General features: G+C 42.3%; 1 protein-coding gene across 13 annotated transcripts in view; it reads left to right on the top strand.

Annotated features, from left to right (window-relative positions):
• The window catches only part of Marchf8 (membrane associated ring-CH-type finger 8), a 117130-nt gene that overhangs the window by 85736 nt on the left and 10937 nt on the right, over window positions 1-20457 (top strand). For all 13 annotated transcript variants that reach the window (XM_039107644.2, XM_063286106.1, XM_063286103.1 and 10 more), the window contains one exon: window positions 3525-3575. In XM_039107644.2, coding sequence (XP_038963572.1) covers window positions 3525-3575 — 51 coding nt within the window. The remainder of the gene's footprint in view (window positions 1-3524; window positions 3576-20457) is intronic.

A 20457-nucleotide genomic window follows, 5' to 3' on the forward strand; every position in this document is an offset into this window, starting at 1 on the left:
CTCATGACTTCTCTTAGTCTGTCGACATCACTGTTTAATTTCTGTTTCCATGATCTGTCCATTGATGAGAGTGGGGTGTTGAAATCTCCCACTATTATTGTGTGAGGTGCAATGTGTGCTTTGAGCTTTAGTAAGGTTTCTTTTACGTATGTAGGTGCCCTTGTATTTGGGGCATAGATATTTAGGCTTGAGAGTTCATCTTGGTGGATTTTTCCTTTGATGAATATGAAGTGTCCTTCCTTATCTTTTTTGATGACTTTTAGTTGGAAATTGATTTTATTTGATATTAGAATGGCTACTCCAGCTTGCTTCTTCTGACCATTTGCTTGGAAAGTTGTTTTCCAGCCTTTCACTCTGAGGTAGTGTCTGTCTTTGTCTCTGAGGTGTGTTTCCTGTAGGCAGCAGAATGCAGGGTCCTCGTTGCGTATCCAGTTTGTTAATCTATGTCTTTTTATTGGGGAGTCGAGGCCATTGATATTGAGAGATATTAAGGAATAGTGATTATTGTTTCCCTTTATATTCATATTTGGATGTGAGGTTATGTTTGTGTGCTTTCATTCTCTTTGTTTTGTTGCTAAGACGATTAGTTTCTTGCTTCTTCTAGGGTATAGCTTGCCTCCTTATGTTGGGCTTTACCATTTATTATCCACGGAGGGCGTGCGATCGGCCCGAGGTTATCTAGAGTCACCAAAGCCGCTGGCGCCCGACCCCCGGCCGGAGCCGGGAGGGGGCTGACCGGGTTGGTTTTGATCTGATAAATGCACGCGTCCCCCCCACGGGAAGGGGGGTCAGCGCCCGTCGGCATGTATTAGCTCTAGAAGCCTAAGTTCTTAAAGGTATCTTAGGTGCCATACTCTGAATTCTTTAAGTGCTCTTTATAATTTTTTCCTTTTCCTTTATAATAGTCTGGTGTAAGATCAAGAAGTCTTTCATTAAGGGTAAACACTTAATAATAACAGGGACTATATTGTACACTTAAAAGAGAAGTATGTTTTGTTTCTGTTTAGATTTATAAAAGAATATGACAAAATATTTAGAATTTGCATAAACACATTATTTTTATAACACCAAAGAAAACAACATTACCAAAATAGAACTGGTAATTGATCTGAAGACTTCTTTACCAACATTTTAAGAACATTGGGCATTTAAGAACATTAAGCAAGAATATGAGAAAGAGGGCAGTGTGGAATTTGGCATGTTGAAAAAAGGGAAAAATTTAGCTTCTTTCACTTGCTTCTCAATCCTTTCCACCTATGTTGATGATTACTGGTCTTGTGTGTGAGAGTGCCAGCAGACCAAAAGATAAGTCAAGTGCCTAATCATCTTCAGGCATGGATGGATGGGTGGAAAAGCCTAAAGGGGGATTTTGAAAGACCTTTTGTACCTCTGATAATCATAGGTGAGGTAATCAATTTTTACCTCAGTAGACTTTACTTAGCCTTTCATGGTTTGAGTGAATGTAAAAGAAAATGGATCATAAAAATGGAAGTGAAAACTCTTTATTTTGAAATAGTTTTCTTTTGTTTGTATTTAGTGGGAGGTTCTCAATAAGACAAAAGTGCATATAGGAATACTTCTTTGTTTGCTAAGTCGAGGCTCTCAACTTCTGGGTTGTGATCCTTTTGGGGCTTTAAACAACCTTTTCACAGGTGTCACTTCAGACCACCAGAGTATACAGACATTTTACATTATGATTATAATAGTAGAAAAACTACATTTAGGAAGTAGCAATGAAAATAATTTTATGGTTGGGCATCACCACAACATGAGGAGCTGTAGTAGAAGGGTTTGTAGCATTAGAAAGGTTAGAACACTGTACCAAGGATACTGTAGCAAAATGGCTTAAGTAGCCAAAAATTTCTCTATTTGGTGACTGGATGTCTCAGCATAAAGTACCAACAAGATTGGGTTCCTTTGAGCTTCTCTCTTCCGTTTCTTGTCTGTATAGTACTTTCTGCTTGTCCTGCTCCTATCTCTTCTTAGAAGACCACCTCTGTCCTAGTAACCCTAACCAGCCAGTCTTGGCCACCCATCCTCAGTTAGCCAACTGAAGACAGTAGTGAAAAGCAGAAAGAGAATATTCAGTGTGGCTACACTAGGAGCACACAGAAGTCCAGTGATCAAGTTCTTCTCTGAAGTCCTAGTAGGTTAGGTTTAAATAGAGACCAAAGGTACGCACAGTATGATGTCATGATTAAAGCAACATGTAAAAGAAAGAACTTACTTACTTTGGGACTTGTAGTTTCAGAGTGTTAGAGTCCATAATGGCAGAACATGACAGCAGGAAGAGCTGAAAGTTTATATCTGAATCAAAAGTAGGAGGCATAGGCAGACAGACACATAGAGACAGACAGACAAGACACCTTTGAAACCCTAAAGCCCATCTCCACTGACGTACTTCCTCCAACAAGGCCACACCTCCTAATATTTCACAAACAATTCCACCAACTAGGGGTTAAGTATTTTCAAACATTTGAGCCTGGGGAGGCTATTCTCATAATCCTAGTCAAGACATGGCCCTGCCTTTTACCACTGTGTCAGCTCCAGTCTCTATGGTAAGGATATCTGACAAGTTGTTAGGACATGTGAAGTTTGTGTCTGAGAGACAAACTCTCCATTTTGCTGACACCACACTCCTAGTCTTTTCCTTTCCTGCATGATATTCTTGGAATTCCATTGTTTTGAAATCTCTTTGTTTCCGGCACTAACTGCCGAAAGGAGAGACACAAGTGTTTCTTTAGAATATCTTCATTCCAGCCCGGATGTTTCCATTGTTGGACTGTGGTCCTCTTTAATGACCTCTTTACAATTTAATCACCACATTGCAGGCTCCTGTCTCTAAATATGGTTATAGTCCAATTTCAGGATATAAGGGTTTGGACTTCAGTGTATAAAGTTGGATGAAAGGGGGAAGTTATCTGTTATCCGTTAACAAGGTCAGCTTATGAACAGAGGGACAATATAGAAAGTTATTTTTAAAATTCCACATTAGAATTCAAAAGATCTTCAAATATTAGCAAGTAAAAATGGAGATGAGCTATGAGATTAAGAGGCAAACGGGAGAATTTGCTACATGAGTTTGTGATGGGCTGTGATCGCTATGGGAGGGAGGAGGCCAGTGATCTGACAATCTTAGGCATTGGGCATTTGACAGTTGGAGGTGGGGTCACACACCCCACCCTCTTCCTTGTCTTTTTAGTGGTCTTTCATAACACAGATTCTGTCAGGTATAAGGGTATATAGGATTTCTCACCTCTGAACTATGAATTTGAAAGTGTCTGTTGCTGTGATTTTATTTTTATTTTTCCAAAATTCTGTTCTTTCCATGATAAGTTTCTTTAGGTCAGGGACCATTGTTTTATTTACTTTTGCCCAAATTTCCAATGTCTAATACCTAGGAATATATATCTAGTAGATTGGTTTGTGCTTGCTTACAGGAATAACATCTTATTAGAATAATTGATTACTTGTTCTTTGCATGCTTTTAATTGGAGCTTAATTACTACCTTTTTGTCTTACAGAATGAGAAGACTTTGGGACATTCCATGAGTCATCCAAGCAACATTTCTAAGGTGAAGTGCTACCAAAATAAATTATTTTATATCTTGGGACTTTTGTATTCCTCCACTTTGCATGTATTCATTGTCATGTTTTTAAAGTGTACATTCCCGTGTGCATGTTAGTGTATGTGTAACCTGGAAGCCAGAGGTCAGGTCAATATCTTTCTCTATTACTCTTTATTTTATGTTTTGAGACCAGGTCTGTGACTGAGCAGGACTAACTGTAATCCAGGCTCACATCCTCACCACCTGAGCCCCTTTCAGCCCTCTTTTCTTGACGCATTTCTACAATCTACTCTGAGACTGGATATGATATTTTTCCAGCAAAGCAACTTTGAGTGTGTGCTAGGGGAGACTTATTGGAGAAATTCTATTTCCAACCCCTCAAATTATACTTTTCAGGCAGAGAAGTCTTAGGTACCAGAGTCTGTTTCTCCACTTATGACCGTGTTTGGCTGGAAGTGGATTTATATGACTCAGGGACAAGATTTCTGAAAGCAGTCTAGAGCCAGGTTCAGAGTCGTTTCCAGGCTCGCTCTTCTCTCTGTTCTACCTTTCTTGCTATGTTGTCATCATCCTGCTTAGCCGTGGTCACACAGTGCATCTGTGCTTCCTGCAGTGTTTACATAGGTAGCTTTCTAGAAGCACAGTGCATGCTAGAATCTGGCCCAGTAGACACCAGCTTCCCACACAGTGGGAACTACAGCATAGGCTCTGCAACTCTGGGCCTGAGAACTTGAAGCAGATTCCGCCCCAATGTGCATGGTTTCGGAGGTCAGTGGGAACGGCTAGTTGAGGGTTTATAATCCCTTCTACACACCAACATTGCTACAATAGCCACAGAGGGAGAAGTGTTCGCAAGACCAAGGACTATATACAGCATGGATAGAGAGGAAGACCAGAGATGGATATGAGCCTGAAGCAGAGTCCCCTGCATCACCAAGGAGCTTCCAGCAAGCACTTTTACCTTCACCCCTTGCTCCAGACTGTGCTGGAGAGAGAAGCTGAAATGGTGTAATATATAGATAAACCAAAAGCATGGTAGACTAGGAACAGGGATTGTCGGGGCCTGTGGACTTGGAAGCTGACCTTTAAGGTACCCTGGAGGACACCCTCACTGCCACATCAACTGATGATGTGGGAACCAAGGGCTACACAGGTGAACTGGTGCTGTTCGTTACATGAAGCCGCTGTAGGAGGGAAGGAGTTCAGAAACCTAGTCACTAACAGGAAATATTCACTGGTGCGATGGTTTCTTAATCTATTTTATATTAACTTCACTTGGCTCTCATTGTTTTTTTTTTTTTTATGATGCACACTTAACATTTAAGAGTCTTAATTTAGTTCTGTACCGCTCAGGCTTTGTAGTTGTTCTATATGCTTTGTACTCATTGTGCTGTGCACTTTTTACTATTCTTCCTATGCACAACCCATATCCACCTCTCTCTCCTCCTTACCTCATTTCATTCTTCCTCACGCCCTGCTCTTTGTGAGTGTTTGTGTGTGTGTGTGTGTGTGTGTGTGTGTGTGTGTGTGTATGCACACATGTGCATATATGAATGAAGGTGCATATGACCCATGGCACAGGAGAGGAATAAGAAAACAATCTCGGGGTTGGGGATTTGGCTCAGTGGCAGAGCGCTTGCCTAGGAAGCGCAAGGCCCTGGGTTCGGTCCCCAGCTCCGAAAAAAAAAAAAGAACCAAAAGAAAACAATCTCATTTGTCAGTCCTCACTGTCCACATTGTTTGCCTGGGAGCTTCCAGGGCTCTCCTGTCTCCACCTCCCAACCTCCCATCTCCACATCCCAAAGTAGTGTAAATTTATACACTACTTTGACAGTTTATGGGGGTTCTGTGGATTCAAACTGGGGTTCATATGCTTGTGCATCAATACTTTACTCACAGAGCTGTCTCCCCAGTTCCTTTACTTTTTACCTCTAACCTTCCATATCTTTAATTTTTAAATTATCTGAATCCTAACTATCTCAGCCTCCTCATTCCTGCTACCTTTTCCTCCTCAGTGCTTCCTCAGTTGACATAATACTAATCCCTATCTCAGTCCAGGCTAGTTTCCTTCTACCTATAAGCTTAGCCTTTTAGCCTGCCTGCCTGCCTGCCTGCCTGCCTGCCTGCCTGCCTGCCTGCCTGCCTGCCTGCCTGCCTGCCTGCCTGCCTGCCTGCCTGCCTGCCTGCCTGCCTATCTATCTATCTATCTATCTATCTATCTATCTATCTATCTATCTATCTATCTATCTTTGAGAATCTCATTATGTAGCTCTGGATGACCTGGAGATCACTCTGTAGACCAGGCTGACCTATCTCAAGCTCACAGAGATCCTCCTGCCTCCATCTCCTGAGTACTGGATTAAAGCATGCGCTACTATGCCTGATAAGTATTTAATATCTAACCATACACTTACTCCTGTGCTCTTTTCCCTCAGTAGTTATTGAAATTAGAAGTGAGGAGGTTTAAAAACCTCAGCAGTATATTTCACAGTAGGCCGATCTAGTAAGTGTGATTGCATTCTGGGGCAATGCAGGGTATTAGTACACTTAGTTCCCAAAACATGTAAACTGGGAATTTAGCTAGTGATACTATACATAAACTAGTCCCACCTGAGCATTGCAAATACTTCAATTTAGTCATAAGGGAAATGCAAATCAAAACAACCCTGAGATTTCACCTCACACCAGTGAGAATGGCTAAGATCAAAAACTCAGATGACAGCAGATGCTGGCAAGGATGCGGAGAAAGAGGAACACTCCTCCATTGATGGTGGGATTGCAGACTGGTACAACCATTCTGGAAATCAGTCTGGAGGTTCCTCAGAAAATTGGACATTGAACTGCCTGAGGATCCAGCTATACCTCTCTTGGGCATATAACCACAAGATGCCCCAACATATAAAAAAGACACGTGCTTCACTATGTTCATCGCAGCCTTATTTATAATAGCCAGAAGCTGGAAAGAACCCAGATGCCCTTCAACAGAGGAATGGATACAGAAAATGTGGTACATCTACACAATGGAATATTACTCAGCTATCAAAAACAATGACTTTATGAAATTCGTAGGCAAATGGTTGGAACTGGAAAATATCATCCTGAGTGAGGTAACCCAATCACAGAAAAACACACATGGTATGCACTCATTGATAAGTGGCTATTAGCCCAAATGTTTGAATTACCCTAGATGCCTAGAACAAATGAAACTCAAGACGGATGATCAAAATGTGAATGCTACACTCCTTCTTTAAAAGGGGAATAAGAATACCCGTGGCAGGGAATAGAGAGGCAAAGATTAAAACAGACACAGAAGGAACACCCATTCAGAGCCTGCCCCACATGTGGCCCATACATATACAGCCATCCAATTAGACAAGATAGATGGAGCAAAGAAGTGCAGCCTGACAGGAGCCGGATGTAGATCTCTCCTGAGAGACACAGCCAGAATACAGCAAATACAGAGGCGAATGCCAGCAGCAAACCACTGAACTGAGAACGGGACCCCTGTTGAAGGAATCAGAGAAAGAACTGGAAGAGCTTGAAGGGGCTCGAGACCCCATATGTACAACAATGCCAAGCAACCAGAGCTTCCAGGGACTAAGCCACTACCTAAAGACTATACATGGACTGACCCTGGACTCTGACCTCATAGGTAGCAATGAATATTCTAGTAAGAGCACCAGTGGAAGGGGAAGCCCTTGGTCCTGCTAAGACTGAACCCCCAGTGAACTAGATTGTTGGGGGGAGGGCGGCAATGGGGGGAGGATGGGGAGGGGAACAGGGATGGGGGGATGTTTGCCCGGAAACTGGGAAAGGGAATAACACTCGAAATGTATATAAGAAATACTCAAGTTAATAAAAAAAAAATACAGCTGATTAAAAACCCAGCCAAGAAATAATTCCTGCTGCACAAGCCCCAGTGCAGAGTTATAAGGAGCAAGAAAAACTATATGCCCCCTCTGATACTAGACTCCAGTGCAAGAGAATTAGATACAATTCCAGACGAAGAATCCAGGAGAATAATTATAAGAGTGTAGAATAAAATCAAAGGGGACACAAACTTTTTTTTTCTTTTTTTTTTTCTTTTTTTTTTTTTTATTATCTTGAGTATTTCTTATATACATTTCAAGTGTTATTCCCTTTCCCGGTTTCCGGACACACATCACCCTCCCCCCTCCCCTTCCTTGTGGGTGTTCCCCTCCCAAACCTCCCCCCATTGCCACCCTCCCCGCATAGTCTAGTTCACTGGGGGTTCAGTCTTAGCAGGACCCAGGGCTTCCCCTTCCACTGGTGCTCTTACTAGGATATTCATTGCTACCTATGGGGACAGAGTCCAGGGTCAGTCCATGTATAGTCTTTAGGTAGTGGCTTAGTCCCTGGAAGCTCTGGTTGCTTGACATTGTTGTACTTTTGGGGTCTCGAGCACCTTCAAGCTCTTCCAGTTCTTTCTCTGATTCCTTCAACGGGGGACCTATTCTCAGTTCAGTGGTTTGCTGCTGGCATTCGCCTCTGTATTTGCTGTATTCTGGCTGTGTCTCTCAGGAGCGATCTACATCCGGCTCCTGTCGGTCTGCACTTCTTTGCTTCATCCATCTTGTCTAATTGGGTGGCTGTATATGTATGGGCCACCTGTGGGGCAGGCTCTGAATGGGTGTTCCTTCAGTCTCTGTTTTAATCTTTGCCTCTCCCTTCCCTGCCAAGGGTATTCTTTTTCCTCATTTAAAGAAGGAGTGAAGCATTCACATTTTGATCATCCGTCTTGAGTTTCCTTTGTTCTAGGGATCTAGGGTAATTCAAGCATTTGGGCTAATAGCCACTTATCAATGAGTGCATACCATGTATGTCTTTCTGTGAGTGGGTTAGCTCACTCAGGATGATATTTTCCAGTTCCAACCATTTGCCTACGAATTTCATAAACTCGTTGTTTTTGATAGCTGAGTAATATTCCATTGTGTAGATGTACCACATTTTCTGTATCCATTCCTCTGTTGAAGGGCATCTGGGTTCTTTCCAGTTTCTGGCTATTATAAATAAGGCTGCGATGAACATAGTGGAGCACGTGTCTCTTTTATATGTTGAGGCATCTTTTGGGTATATGCCCAAGAGAGGTATGGCTGGATCCTCAGGCAGTTCAATGTCCAATTTTCTGAGGAACCTCCAGACTGATTTCCAGAATGGTTTTACCAGTCTGCAATCCCACCAACAATGGAGGAGTGTTCCTCTTTCTCCACATCCTCGCCAGCATCTGTTGTCACCTGAGTTTTTGATCTTAGCCATTCTCACTGGTGTGAGGTGAAATCTCAGGGTTGTTTTGATTTGCATTTCCCTTATGACTAAAGATGTTGAACATTTCTTTAGGTGTTTCTCAGCCATTCGGCATTCCTCAGCTGTGAATTCTTTGTTCAGCTCTGAACCCCATTTTTTAATAGGGTTATTTGTTTCCCTGCGGTCTAACTTCTTGAGTTCTTTGTATATTTTGGATATAAGGCCTCTATCTGTTATAGGATTGGTAAAGATCTTTTCCCAATCTGTTGGTTGTCGTTTTGTCCTAACCACAGTGTCCTTTGCCTTATAGAAGCTTTGCAGTTTTATGAGATCCCATTTGTCGATTCTTGATCTTAGAGCATAAGCCATTGGTGTTTTGTTCAGGAAATTTTTTCCAGTGCCCATGTGTTCCAGATGCTTCCCTAGTTTTTCTTCTATTAGTTTGAGTGTGTCTGGTTTGATGTGGAGGTCCTTGATCCACTTGGACTTAAGCTTTGTACAGGGTGATAAGCATGGATCGATCTGCATTCTTCTACATGTTGCCCTCCAGTTGAACCAGCACCATTTGCTGAAAATGCTATCTTTTTTCCATTGGATGGTTTTGGCTCCTTTGTCAAAAATCAAGTGACCATAGGTGTGTGGGTTCATTTCTGGGTCTTCAATTCTATTCCATTGGTCTATCTGTCTGTCTCTGTACCAATACCATGCAGTTTTTATCACTATTGCTCTGTAATACTGCTTGAGTTCAGGGATAGTGATTCCCCCTGAAGTCCTCTTATTGTTGAGGATAGCTTTAGCTATCCTGGGTTTTTTGTTATTCCAGATGAATTTGCAAATTGTTCTGTCTAACTCTTTGAAGAATTGGATTGGTATTTTGATGGGGATTGCATTGAATCTGTAGATTGCTTTTGGTAAAATGGCCATTTTTACTATATTAATCCTGCCAATCCATGAGCATGGGAGATCTTTCCATCTTCTGAGGTCTTCTTCAATTTCTTTCCTCAGTGTCTTGAAGTTCTTATTGTACAGATCTTTTACTTGCTTGGTTAAAGTCACACCGAGGTACTTTATATTATTTGGGTCTATTATGAAGGGTGTCGTTTCCCTAATTTCTTTCTCGGCTTGTTTCTCTTTTGTATAGAGGAAGGCAACTGATTTATTTGAGTTAATTTTATACCCAGCCACTTTGCTGAAGTTGTTTATCAGCTTTAGTAGTTCTCTGGTGGAACTTTTGGGATCACTTAAATATACTATCATGTCGTCTGCAAATAGTGATATTTTGACCTCTTCTTTTCCGATCTGTATCCCCTTGATCTCCTTTTGTTGTCTGATTGCTCTGGCTAGAACTTCAAGAACTATATTGAATAAGTAGGGAGAGAGTGGGCAGCCTTGTCTAGTCCCTGATTTTAGTGGGATTGCTTCAAGTTTCTCTCCATTTAGTTTAATGTTAGCAACTGGTTTGCTGTATATGGCTTTTACTATGTTTAGGTATGGGCCTTGAATACCTATTCTTTCCAGGACTTTTATCATGAAGGGGTGTTGAATTTTGTCAAATGCTTTCTCAGCATCTAATGAAATGATCATGTGGTTCTGTTCTTTCAGTTTGTTTATATGATGGATCACGTTGATGGTTTTCCTTATATTAAACCATCCCTGCATGCCTGGGATGAAGCCTACTTGATCATGGTGGATGATTGTTTTGATGTGCTCTTGAATTCGGTTTGCCAGAATTTTATTGAGTATTTTTGCGTCGATATTCATAAGGGAAATTGGTCTGAAGTTCTCTTTCTTTGTTGGGTCTTTGTGTGGTTTAGGTATAAGAGTAATTGTGGCTTCATAGAAGGAATTCGGTAGGGCTCCATCTGTTTCAATTTTGGGACACAAACTTTTGAATGAACTGAGAGAATACAAAGAGCTGAATGAAATAAGGTCAGAGCAGGATATGAATGAAGAATTGAACAAAACTATGGAAATACTGAAGAATCATACTGAAATTTTAGAAAATTTTAGACATGAAATACTCGATTGAAAAACTTACCAATTTGGAATGGATTGAGTGAAAAGTAGATATGAGGAATGTATGGTAAGGTAGATTGATTAGAATATTCAGACATTGACAACAATACAGTAATAAAGTATAAAATACAACACATGATGTATTGGATACCATCAAAAGACCAAAATTATAAGCCGTGAGCATAGAAGGAGAGATCTTTAGGCTAAAGGTGTAAATAACATATTCAGAAAAAATCCTAGCAGAAAATCCTCTAAATGCAGGAGAAAAGATTTGGATGATTCAGGGCATTTACAGCTCCAAACAGACCAGAGCAGATTAAAGTGCTGAAAAGTGAAGGGCACTTGTAGGTCACGTGTAAAGTCCATCAGAATTGCTAGGTACAAAAGGAACTGTGGTTTCAGACCATGATTTTAAGTCATTGTAACTAGTCCCAGACACATGTGTATTAATCAAAACAGGAAGATTACAGTCAACACAAGAAATAAACTTGATTAATGTTATGAAAGCACATATATTAGACTCAATGCAATTTCAATGGAATTCTAATAGAATTTTTTCATGGAAATAGAATCAAAATCCTTAAATACATATAGAAGTGCAAAAGTCCCTGGGTCTCTAAAGCAATACCGAGCAAAAGAGTAGTGTTGGAGGGAGGCACCACCGTGTCCTGATTCCAGGTTAGACACCAGCGCAGGGCCTGGAGATTGGTGGAATAGAATAAAAATCCAGATACAAACCCACTGTTCTTCTGTGGTCTGGAGTTCTGTTCCCAATGCTCATCAGCCTTTCACAACCACCTGTATCTTCCATTTCCAGGGGACCCAGTGCCCTCTTGTCTCCACAGGCACTGCACTCATGTATAATAAACACACAGACACACACACATAAATAAAATCAAAACAAGTTTTTTAAAAGAAAAAAATAACAGTAAATGCTTTGGAAGATGTGGATAACATATTAAATCTATGTCAGGAAGACAGATGTCACCCTTTCTCTCATTTGTGGGTCCCAGACTTATAGCAACAAAAATATGGCATGTATATGACATGAAGTACAGGTGTGATCTTCTATAGGAGAACAGAGAGGACAAGGGGTGGGCAGAGGTGAGATTGGGAGGAGCAGGGGATGGTGGAGGATAATGCTCAGAATTCATTATATGCCTATATTTAAAATCCACATGAAACTTCCTATCATTTACAATGGATAAACATCACTTAGGGAAGGATTATTTGTAAGACTTCGGTTTTTAAACTAAAAGTATAATGAATGCGTTTCTCCTATAGGGTATGACTTGCTCCATCCTTTAGCCGTGTATAAGAAAGTCTTTTTTAAGTTTAGAGGGGTTTTGGTTGTTTTGTTTAAGGAGTAGCAGAGAACTGGGCGTGGTGGATTGTGCCTGACTGAGACAGGAAGGTTGTTTTGAGTTCAAGGCCAACTTGAACTATATAATGAGTTTCAGGCCACCTGAGGCCTGTGTACAGAGTTAAAACCTTGCTTCAAACACACAAAGGAAGCAGACTTGTCCCCTCAAAAAGACATGTTTTGTTGAAGAGGGAGGAGCCCCACTAGGGACATGCTTTTGTATTATTGGACATTAATTGCAGGACCCACATAGCCCTGGCTCTTCTCACCTTGCCAAGGATTCATTAGTCTGATAGGCCAGCCCAACTTGGAGCCATGCTCATCAGAAACATTGTCTATACCTCACTTCACCCTTATGCTTACTGTGTTGCTATCAAATAATTTGAGAACTCAGAATTTTACATAGGTTTATAATGTCTGAAATCACATTTACTTAGAAATCACATTGATTAGTTTCTACCTGAAATTAAAATGTAACTATTACATAGTATGTTCCTCAATTTATCATAACCAAGGAACTCCCAGTTGTCATAATGCTGCCACTTTATAAGATAGCTCTTACTGAGATGGGGATTTGGGAGACTGTGAGAGAGAGCCTCTTCCTGTCAGTGCTATCACTGGGTTGGGGCAGCACTATACTGAGCGCAGACTCAGAAAAAGTGCCACTGAGATCCTACCACCTGTAGGTTGCCTTGCCTCACTGTAAGATTTGTCCTTGCTTGTAAACACAGAGAGAAGTAGGTATAGTATAGTTTTCTGGCAGTTGCATGAGCTTAGATTTTTCCAATACTTGACTGTGTCCTAGACATTGCCTTTGGTTGAGAAAGATTTCCATATGATGCTTATCAATGGAGAGGACTCCTAGAAAAGAGGAGACTGAAGCTAAGGTAGAGATGACAAGAAACCCAGGGTAGAAGAGCTGCTCAGAGAAGGTGTGGATAGTGAGGGAATGCTTAAAACAGAAGGGAAAAGAGTCAGTCAGGCTGGAGCTCAACTGTGGTAGAAAGATAGTACACACACACACACACACACACACACACACACACACACACACACACACTGGGGAATCTCAGCTTTCAGTTAGCAGGTGGAAGGCAGCAGTTACTGTCTTGGCACCATAGTACACACACACACACACACACACACACACACACACTGGGGAATCTCAGCTTTCAGTTAGCAGGTGGAAGGCAGCAGTTACTGTCTTGGCACCCAATGTGGATGTCTAGAAACCATGATCCTGTATTGGCTAAGTCTACTCCAGTGAGTCCTTTAGCCTTACATCATACAGAGAAGGAGTGTAGTTCCTTGAGAAGGCTTGAACACACTCTGCCAACTGGAACTGCTTTAGATGCCAGGAACTGGCCTAGATCAGCAAATCACAGGGGCCTCTGCTGTTGGATCTTGACGTGATTTCGTAGTTCTCAGTGTAATTTTAATTTGTGCATGGAATGAGCATAGAAAAGACAGCACTGAAGCACAAATACACAAAGGTTATTTGCCCCAAGGGACCCTGTGAATCCCTATTCCAGGTGACACGTATTTCTGGCATGAAGGATTTCCAGCACTTGGTGTAGTGAGAAGGAAATGAAAACCTGGTGTATGGCTGCCTCCTCGGGGTTCTCTATTCCTGTAGTGTCAGAGACCAGCACTTCATTCAGATTGTTTTCAGAGATCTGAAGAACTGTAGTTGCATACCATGAGCATCATATACCCCTTGTTAATCAAGCATTCTAAGGTAGAGGTTAGACTGGACATATTAATCTCTTTAATTATTGTAGTGTTAGTTGGCAAGCTTATCTCAGAGAATTTGAGTCTTGTTTGGCTTCTTTTAATATTTTCTAGTTATTGTGTTTAAACAGGATTGATACGTGTGTGTGTGTGTGTGTGTGTGTGTGTGTGTGTGTGTGTGTGTGTGTGTGTGTTGGCATGGATGGAGGCCAGAGATTGACATCTAGAATTTTCTTCATTTGCTCTCTGCCTTGTATTATTTTGAGATAGGATCTCTCATTGAACTTGGAGCTCAAATTTGGTTAGACTGGTTAACAACTGAGCTTCTGGGATCTGCTGTCTTTATCCTTATCGCAAACACTGAGCTTCAAGTGTACACCATGCTTAGCTATTTACAAGAATGCTGGGGATTCAGACTTACCCACTGTCATCCCTCCAGCCTCATAAATGAACCAGGTATAAAGATATGGGAGAGGAGGGTTAAGAAACTCAAGGCAGAGCCACCCCTGCAGATGGGTATAGGAGCATCCCCAGAGACAGAGGTGGCCTAGGGCTGAGTAAGACAGTCTGCTGGGAGCCCCTAGTCTGCTGAGGCTGGTGAAGTTTTAAGGCAGCCTCAGAACCTTCTTTTGTTAAGGCATGTTGGAAGTTACTCAGTGGTAGGCCACTTGCCCCATATGCACAGAACCCTGGGGCTGGTATGTGTTTACCTAGAGAATGTGTGTGTGTGTGTGTGTGTGTGTGTGTGTGTGTGTGTGTGTGTGTGTGTGTACCTAGAGAATGTGTGTGTTTTAGGAAGAGGGGTGGTGTGGACTTTAAAATGGATGGTTTTATTTACCGCCCTCAGCCTCACCTGGTTTGGGAGTATCAGGTCTAGTGTAAGTCCTGTGTTCTGACTGGCAGCATTCTCAGCCTCTGGTTTAGTCTTAAAGTTTTGTACCCCGTGGACTAAGGCTGGCAAGACAAGGAGCCCGTACAGAAACTCTCTCAACCTTAGGAGGGTAGGTGGGGCTGTACTGTGAGAAGGGGGTCTGTCCTAGCCTAGGTGGAACCTGTGGACTCACTATGTGAGTCATCAATGGCAGAGACACTTTCCAATAATCACCGTGATGCTGCGTGTGACCCGCCTGCCTTTCCTCTGGGTTTATTTGATTCGTACAGCAGGTTTATGGGTTGACTTGATAATAATTAATTTATTGTGTGTGTACCCTTATGTGTGTACAAGTGTACAAAGGTGTGCATGTACATGTGGAGGCCAGAGGACAACCTTGGGTGTTGCATCTCAGGAACTGCCCACCTTGTTTTTTTGAGACAGGGTCTCCCACTAGCCTGGAACTTGCCAAGTAGGCAGGCTGGCTGGCTAGTAAACCCCAGGATGCATCTGGCCCCATCTCTCCTGTGGTGGGATTAGGAGTGGACACCATAATACCAAACTTCTTCCCACCAGCCACGTAGGCTCTAGGAATGCAACTCAGGTCCTCATATTTGGTTATTGACAGAGCTGTCTCTTCAGATCCTCAACCTGATATTTAAGTGAGATTAAACTCTGCTTGGTGTATGCTCAATGGAGTGGCCTCAGAGCATAGTGAGAACTCCGGGGTCAAAAAGCCTTTTTGCCATTACCTTAAAACTCTGTAAGAATTATTTTTGGTAGTGAAAAATTAACTATTTAAAGGAAGTTAGAATAGTGAATGGTCCTTTTGAGTGATACACAGATACAGATACAGACCTTTGTGTAAACCCACACTGATGATTTTGAACCTTTATATGGTCACAGTTTTAGTTTCTGGGTCTATGAAGACTTCTTTGCTCAGAAATTGTTGCCTTAAGTATTCTTTATGCTAAACATGCATTATTCTGCTGAGGATCCAGCTGTGGAGACTTTAGGAAGAAAAGTCTTAAGAAAGCATTTTTGCCACAGCTTTCCTTCCTGATACTGTGTCCTTTGCCTCTTATTATACTGGCGACATACTGCTGTCCACAGGACTGGGCGCCACCAGGCCAGGAAAGAAGAGAGCCCACTGTTTGTGTTCCTTGCTAGGCAGCATTGAGTCATTTGTAATGCAAATACTTTTGTATCCAGTAGTTCTTTATTATGCATTCTCCCCCATGAATTCTATATTGTTTCCATTTACTTTTAATGGCCAGACTAGTTAATTGTTCTTGGGAGGCTGGTTCTTGGCACTGCCTTCCAGCAAGAGCCACAGTGTATGTGTCAGAGCAGCCACAGAGTGACCCTCTTCTTTAATTGTAGCTCACTGTTTAGGTTGGAGACAACTGGGTATTTATTTATAGAAGGGAGCAATGGCTCTCACAGAGTAATTTCACTAAACGCAAGTTTTCTGAGACATAGTCTCAGCCTGCATTTCTCAGTGACCAAAACATCAAGTGAGGCGTGTCTATTTTATGAAGTCAGGTCTGTTGAGAGGGTGGTTAGCAGCAAATCACTACCTTTTAGTTTGGAGTGGGAGGACAGTAACCTTTAGCAGCTTCCTGGGAAGGAAACACAGATTAAAAGGTACTCTGATAAACAGGATTCCTAAAATACCATGCTCCAGTATGTGCCACCCTGTCTGTGGAAGCCTGAGATGCTCTTCCATTGTCATATAACACAGCTGCCTTTGATAGAGAGACATGCGTGGACTGTACACATGGCCTTAGTGAAATGCTGTGACTGTTTAAAAGGAGAGAATTTCCATGGCTGGTCACAGAAAGGGAATTTCAAGAGTCATAGCAGAAGTGGGCCTAAGGCTAGAGAAGGTTGTGAGATGGGACACCCATATGGCCGTGAATGGTAAGTAGCAATCAGTCTGGATTCTGCTTTTGAACAGAACTATATCCTGTAAGCAACCATCATGAGGGTAGACCTACTGCTCCTGGGGCTTGTGAGCAGAGCTTCCTGCCATGCTACCCCCAGGGCTCCTCAGGGACTGTGACAATTGACTTCTGTAGGTGCTTCTGTGGTCATCATTGTTTGGGAATTTGGTTGGCTGCTTTTGGTTTTCTTTGCTTTGCTTTGTTTACTTGGTCTTGCTGTAAAGCCCTGACTGTCCTGGACCTTGTCCTCCTGCCTCTGCCTCCTGAGTGCTAGGATTATAGGCTTGCACTACCATGCCCAGCTGATTGGTAGTTTTAAGCCATCCAATTGTATTGATTTGTTGCCCAGCCAGAGGAATCTCACATAGGTGGTGTTAAGATTCTGAGGTCCCTTACTGACATCATAACAATAGTCTTTTTCTCAGAAGAAAAAATATTTGTGTTTTCTTTGTAGAAATAATATTCCTATAGTTACTTTTAATTTGCTTTGACCATGATCCGTAGTGAGATATATGTTCTATATTAAAACCTAGTTGATACACAGACACAAATGAAAAATAACATTGTTTCTAAAAGGCTTAGTCCTATTTTAGTTTGTCTTTTAGTTTACTATTTCCTGTTTTTAAAAGGTAGGTGTCTTCATTACTTTTCTACTGCTACAATGAGACACCATGATAGAGACAACTTATAAAAAAGCTTATTAGGACTCTTGTGCCAAAGGGTGACTATGGCGTGCGGTGTGACAGGGGATATGGAGCAGGCAGGACAGCATGGACCAGTAGCTAAGAACTCCCATCTTGACCCACAGCATGAGGAAGAGAGGGCTAACTCGGGACGTCATGGGCTTTTGAAATCTCAAAGCCAGTGAAACAACTCTTCCAAGGCCACAACTCATAATCTTTGCCAACTGTTCCACCCAACAAGGGGCCACACCTCCAGGCCAGGCCTGGCACAGCAAGGGCCCAACTCTCTGGTACCAGCGTCCATTATTTGTTTGTTTGTTTGTTTGTTTCCTTCTTTCTTTCTTTTTTCTTTTTCTTTTTTTTCTTTTTTTTGCTATAATAAACTACCATGACCAAGGAAGTTTATTAGAGAAAGCGTTTATTTGGCTTTATGGATCCAGAGGGTTAAGGGTCCCTGTGGCGAAGCTTAGGCATGGTCACTGGAAGCTCACAGAAGTAGAGAGCAAATCAAAAGCAGACCAAGTTTTTTAGCTCAGAAAGCCCACTTCCAGTCCACATTTCCTCCAACAACACACCTGAGCTTCCCCAAGTAGCGTCAGCAACTAGGGACCAGGTATCCAAATACCCAGGGTGTGGAGGATACCTCATTCAAACCACCGAAACTTTGACTTGAGAATCTACTGGGAAAGTGTTAGGAGCTGTAGGCTTCTGTTTCTTGTGGTCATACCAGTCCTCTGGATCCCTGTTAGAGAAATGGTAGATTTTACTGAGCTTGATGCCAACAAGAAGTCCGTCTCTTTAAAAGCATTTTGGTATACAGATTGGTTCTTCAGTTTATAAACATGTGCTCACATCTTGCTGGATTTTCTTGTTTTTATTGGAGGGATAGACATTTGTTGAAGACATTTATGTATAGTAATTATAAGTATGTTCTAAGTTTTTCTTTAAACTTTCTGATCTAACAAGAACATACATGACAAACATAACACTTGCCTTTGGCTTTTGGAGGCTTGTTGGGGCTTGTGTGTCACCTGCTGAGAATATCTTATAATGTTCTTGTGAAACTGATGAAGATTAAATCAGGCAGATCCATTAGTAGAGGACTGTTCTTGTTTCCTAACTAACACGCGGCCTTGAGCTTTACCTCCATGCTTTTCCTGTCTCATCTTGCTGTTCTTGGTGTCTGCTGCCTCGTGCCCGCCCAGCACTAGGTGAGCGCTCTGTGATGCAGCTGAGGTAGAGACTCTGTAGGAAATGCACAGGCCTCACAGTGTCTCCATGGTTGTTGCTTCCTCCATGGCTGTCAGGCTCTACCCTTCCACCTCCCAGCTTTGCCCCTGCCCTTAATCTGTATATGCATAGATATTTAACATAAATTACTTGAAGTTGAAAGGGTAGTAACAGGCAACTTCTTTTAAGCTTCAGCTTCCCAAATGGAGCCTACTTCTTCCCAGGACATTGGTTCTGGTTGGGGACAGATCAGACCTCATCCTCCTCCACATGGGTTACTTTCCTTTCATAATATGGAAAAGTAAATTTGGTTCCATGAGGATTCTGTCTTTCTGAAACAACAGGAGGAACTGACGAGGTAATTCCTCCTGTCTTCTGTCCTTCGGATGCGGGGGTTTTCTTCATACCTCAGTGCCACCCAGCAACTGAGTTTGACCCCCACAGCACAGAAGAAGTGGTTACAGGGTGTGAATACACATTGGCGTTCTGCCAAGTTTGCATGGTGGTGGGGAGAGGGGATTAGATGATGACTCTTTTCTCTCTTATGTACTGTGTCTTCATGATGTATTTTTGGCTTTTCCTGTGGCAGCTAACCAGAGCTGGATCATGAGGTTTTTCAGACTCAAAGTGGTTTGGGAACTAAAGAGCAGAGAATCCTAGAGTTTGCTGGAGTTTGGATATTTTAAGAGGTCTCACACTGCCTGCCTGTGTGTGTGATTGACAGTAAAGCTTTTTTGCCAAAGACCTTATGTGCTGAACTCAGGACAGGAGGAGCACCCAAGGAGTGGATGGGCCCTGGATCTGGTGGCTGCTGTGGATTGAAGATGCTGGAAAAAGAGAAGGGTGGTGCATGTAGATAGGCCTGTGAGACATGAGGTGGAGAACTGAAGAGATATTGCCCATGTATGTCCTAAGACTCCTCTCACTGTGTTTCAGGGAAAGTCCTGAGGAGTGACAGAGGCTAGTCTGGGGTTTTTGTTTCTGTATGTCCAAGTAGACCAAACTTTAGATTCTTGAGAACTCTGTCTATTAATGTGTTTAAAGAATATGCCTTTCTTAGTTTATTTCATGTTGCTGTGAAAAAGGCCATGACCAAAAGCAAGTTAGGGGAGGAGAAGGTTCACTTCATCTTCAGTTTACTGTCCCTAATGAAGAGACGCCTCGTCTGCTCAAGCAGGCAGAAGTCGGGAGGCAGGGACTCAGCAGAATTATGGAGGGACTTTTTACTGGCTTGCTCTCTCAGGGATTGCTCAACCTGCTTGCTTGCTTGCTTCCTTCCTTCCTTTCTTTCTTTCTTTCTTTCTTTCTTTCTTTCTTTCTTTCTTTCTTTCTTTCTTTCTTTCTTTCAATCTTTATTAAATTGGGTATTTCTTATTTACATTTCAAATGTTATTCCCTTTCCCGGTTTCCAGGCCAACATCCCCCTAACCCCTTCCCGTCCCCTTCTACCTAGGTGTTCCCCTCCCCATCCTCCCCCCATTACTGCCCTTCCCCAAAGAATCTTGTTCACTGGGGGTCCAGCCTTGGCAGGACCAAGGGCTTCCCCTTCCACTGGGCCCTTACTAGGCTATTCATTGCTACCTATGCAGTTGGAGCCAGGGTCAGTCCATGCATAGTCTTTGGTAGTGTCAGCCTGCTTCTTATACAGTCTAGGACTACTTGCCCAGGGATGGCTCTCCCACAGTGGTCTAAACTCTCCCTATATTAATTCCTAATCAAGAAATGCCCTCACAGACTTGCTTACCAGCCATTCCGATGAAGGCATGTTCCCAATTGTCACTCC

This window comes from Rattus norvegicus, chromosome 4 (assembly GCF_036323735.1).
Source record: "Rattus norvegicus strain BN/NHsdMcwi chromosome 4, GRCr8, whole genome shotgun sequence".
NCBI classification, from domain to species: Eukaryota; Metazoa; Chordata; class Mammalia; order Rodentia; family Muridae; genus Rattus; species Rattus norvegicus.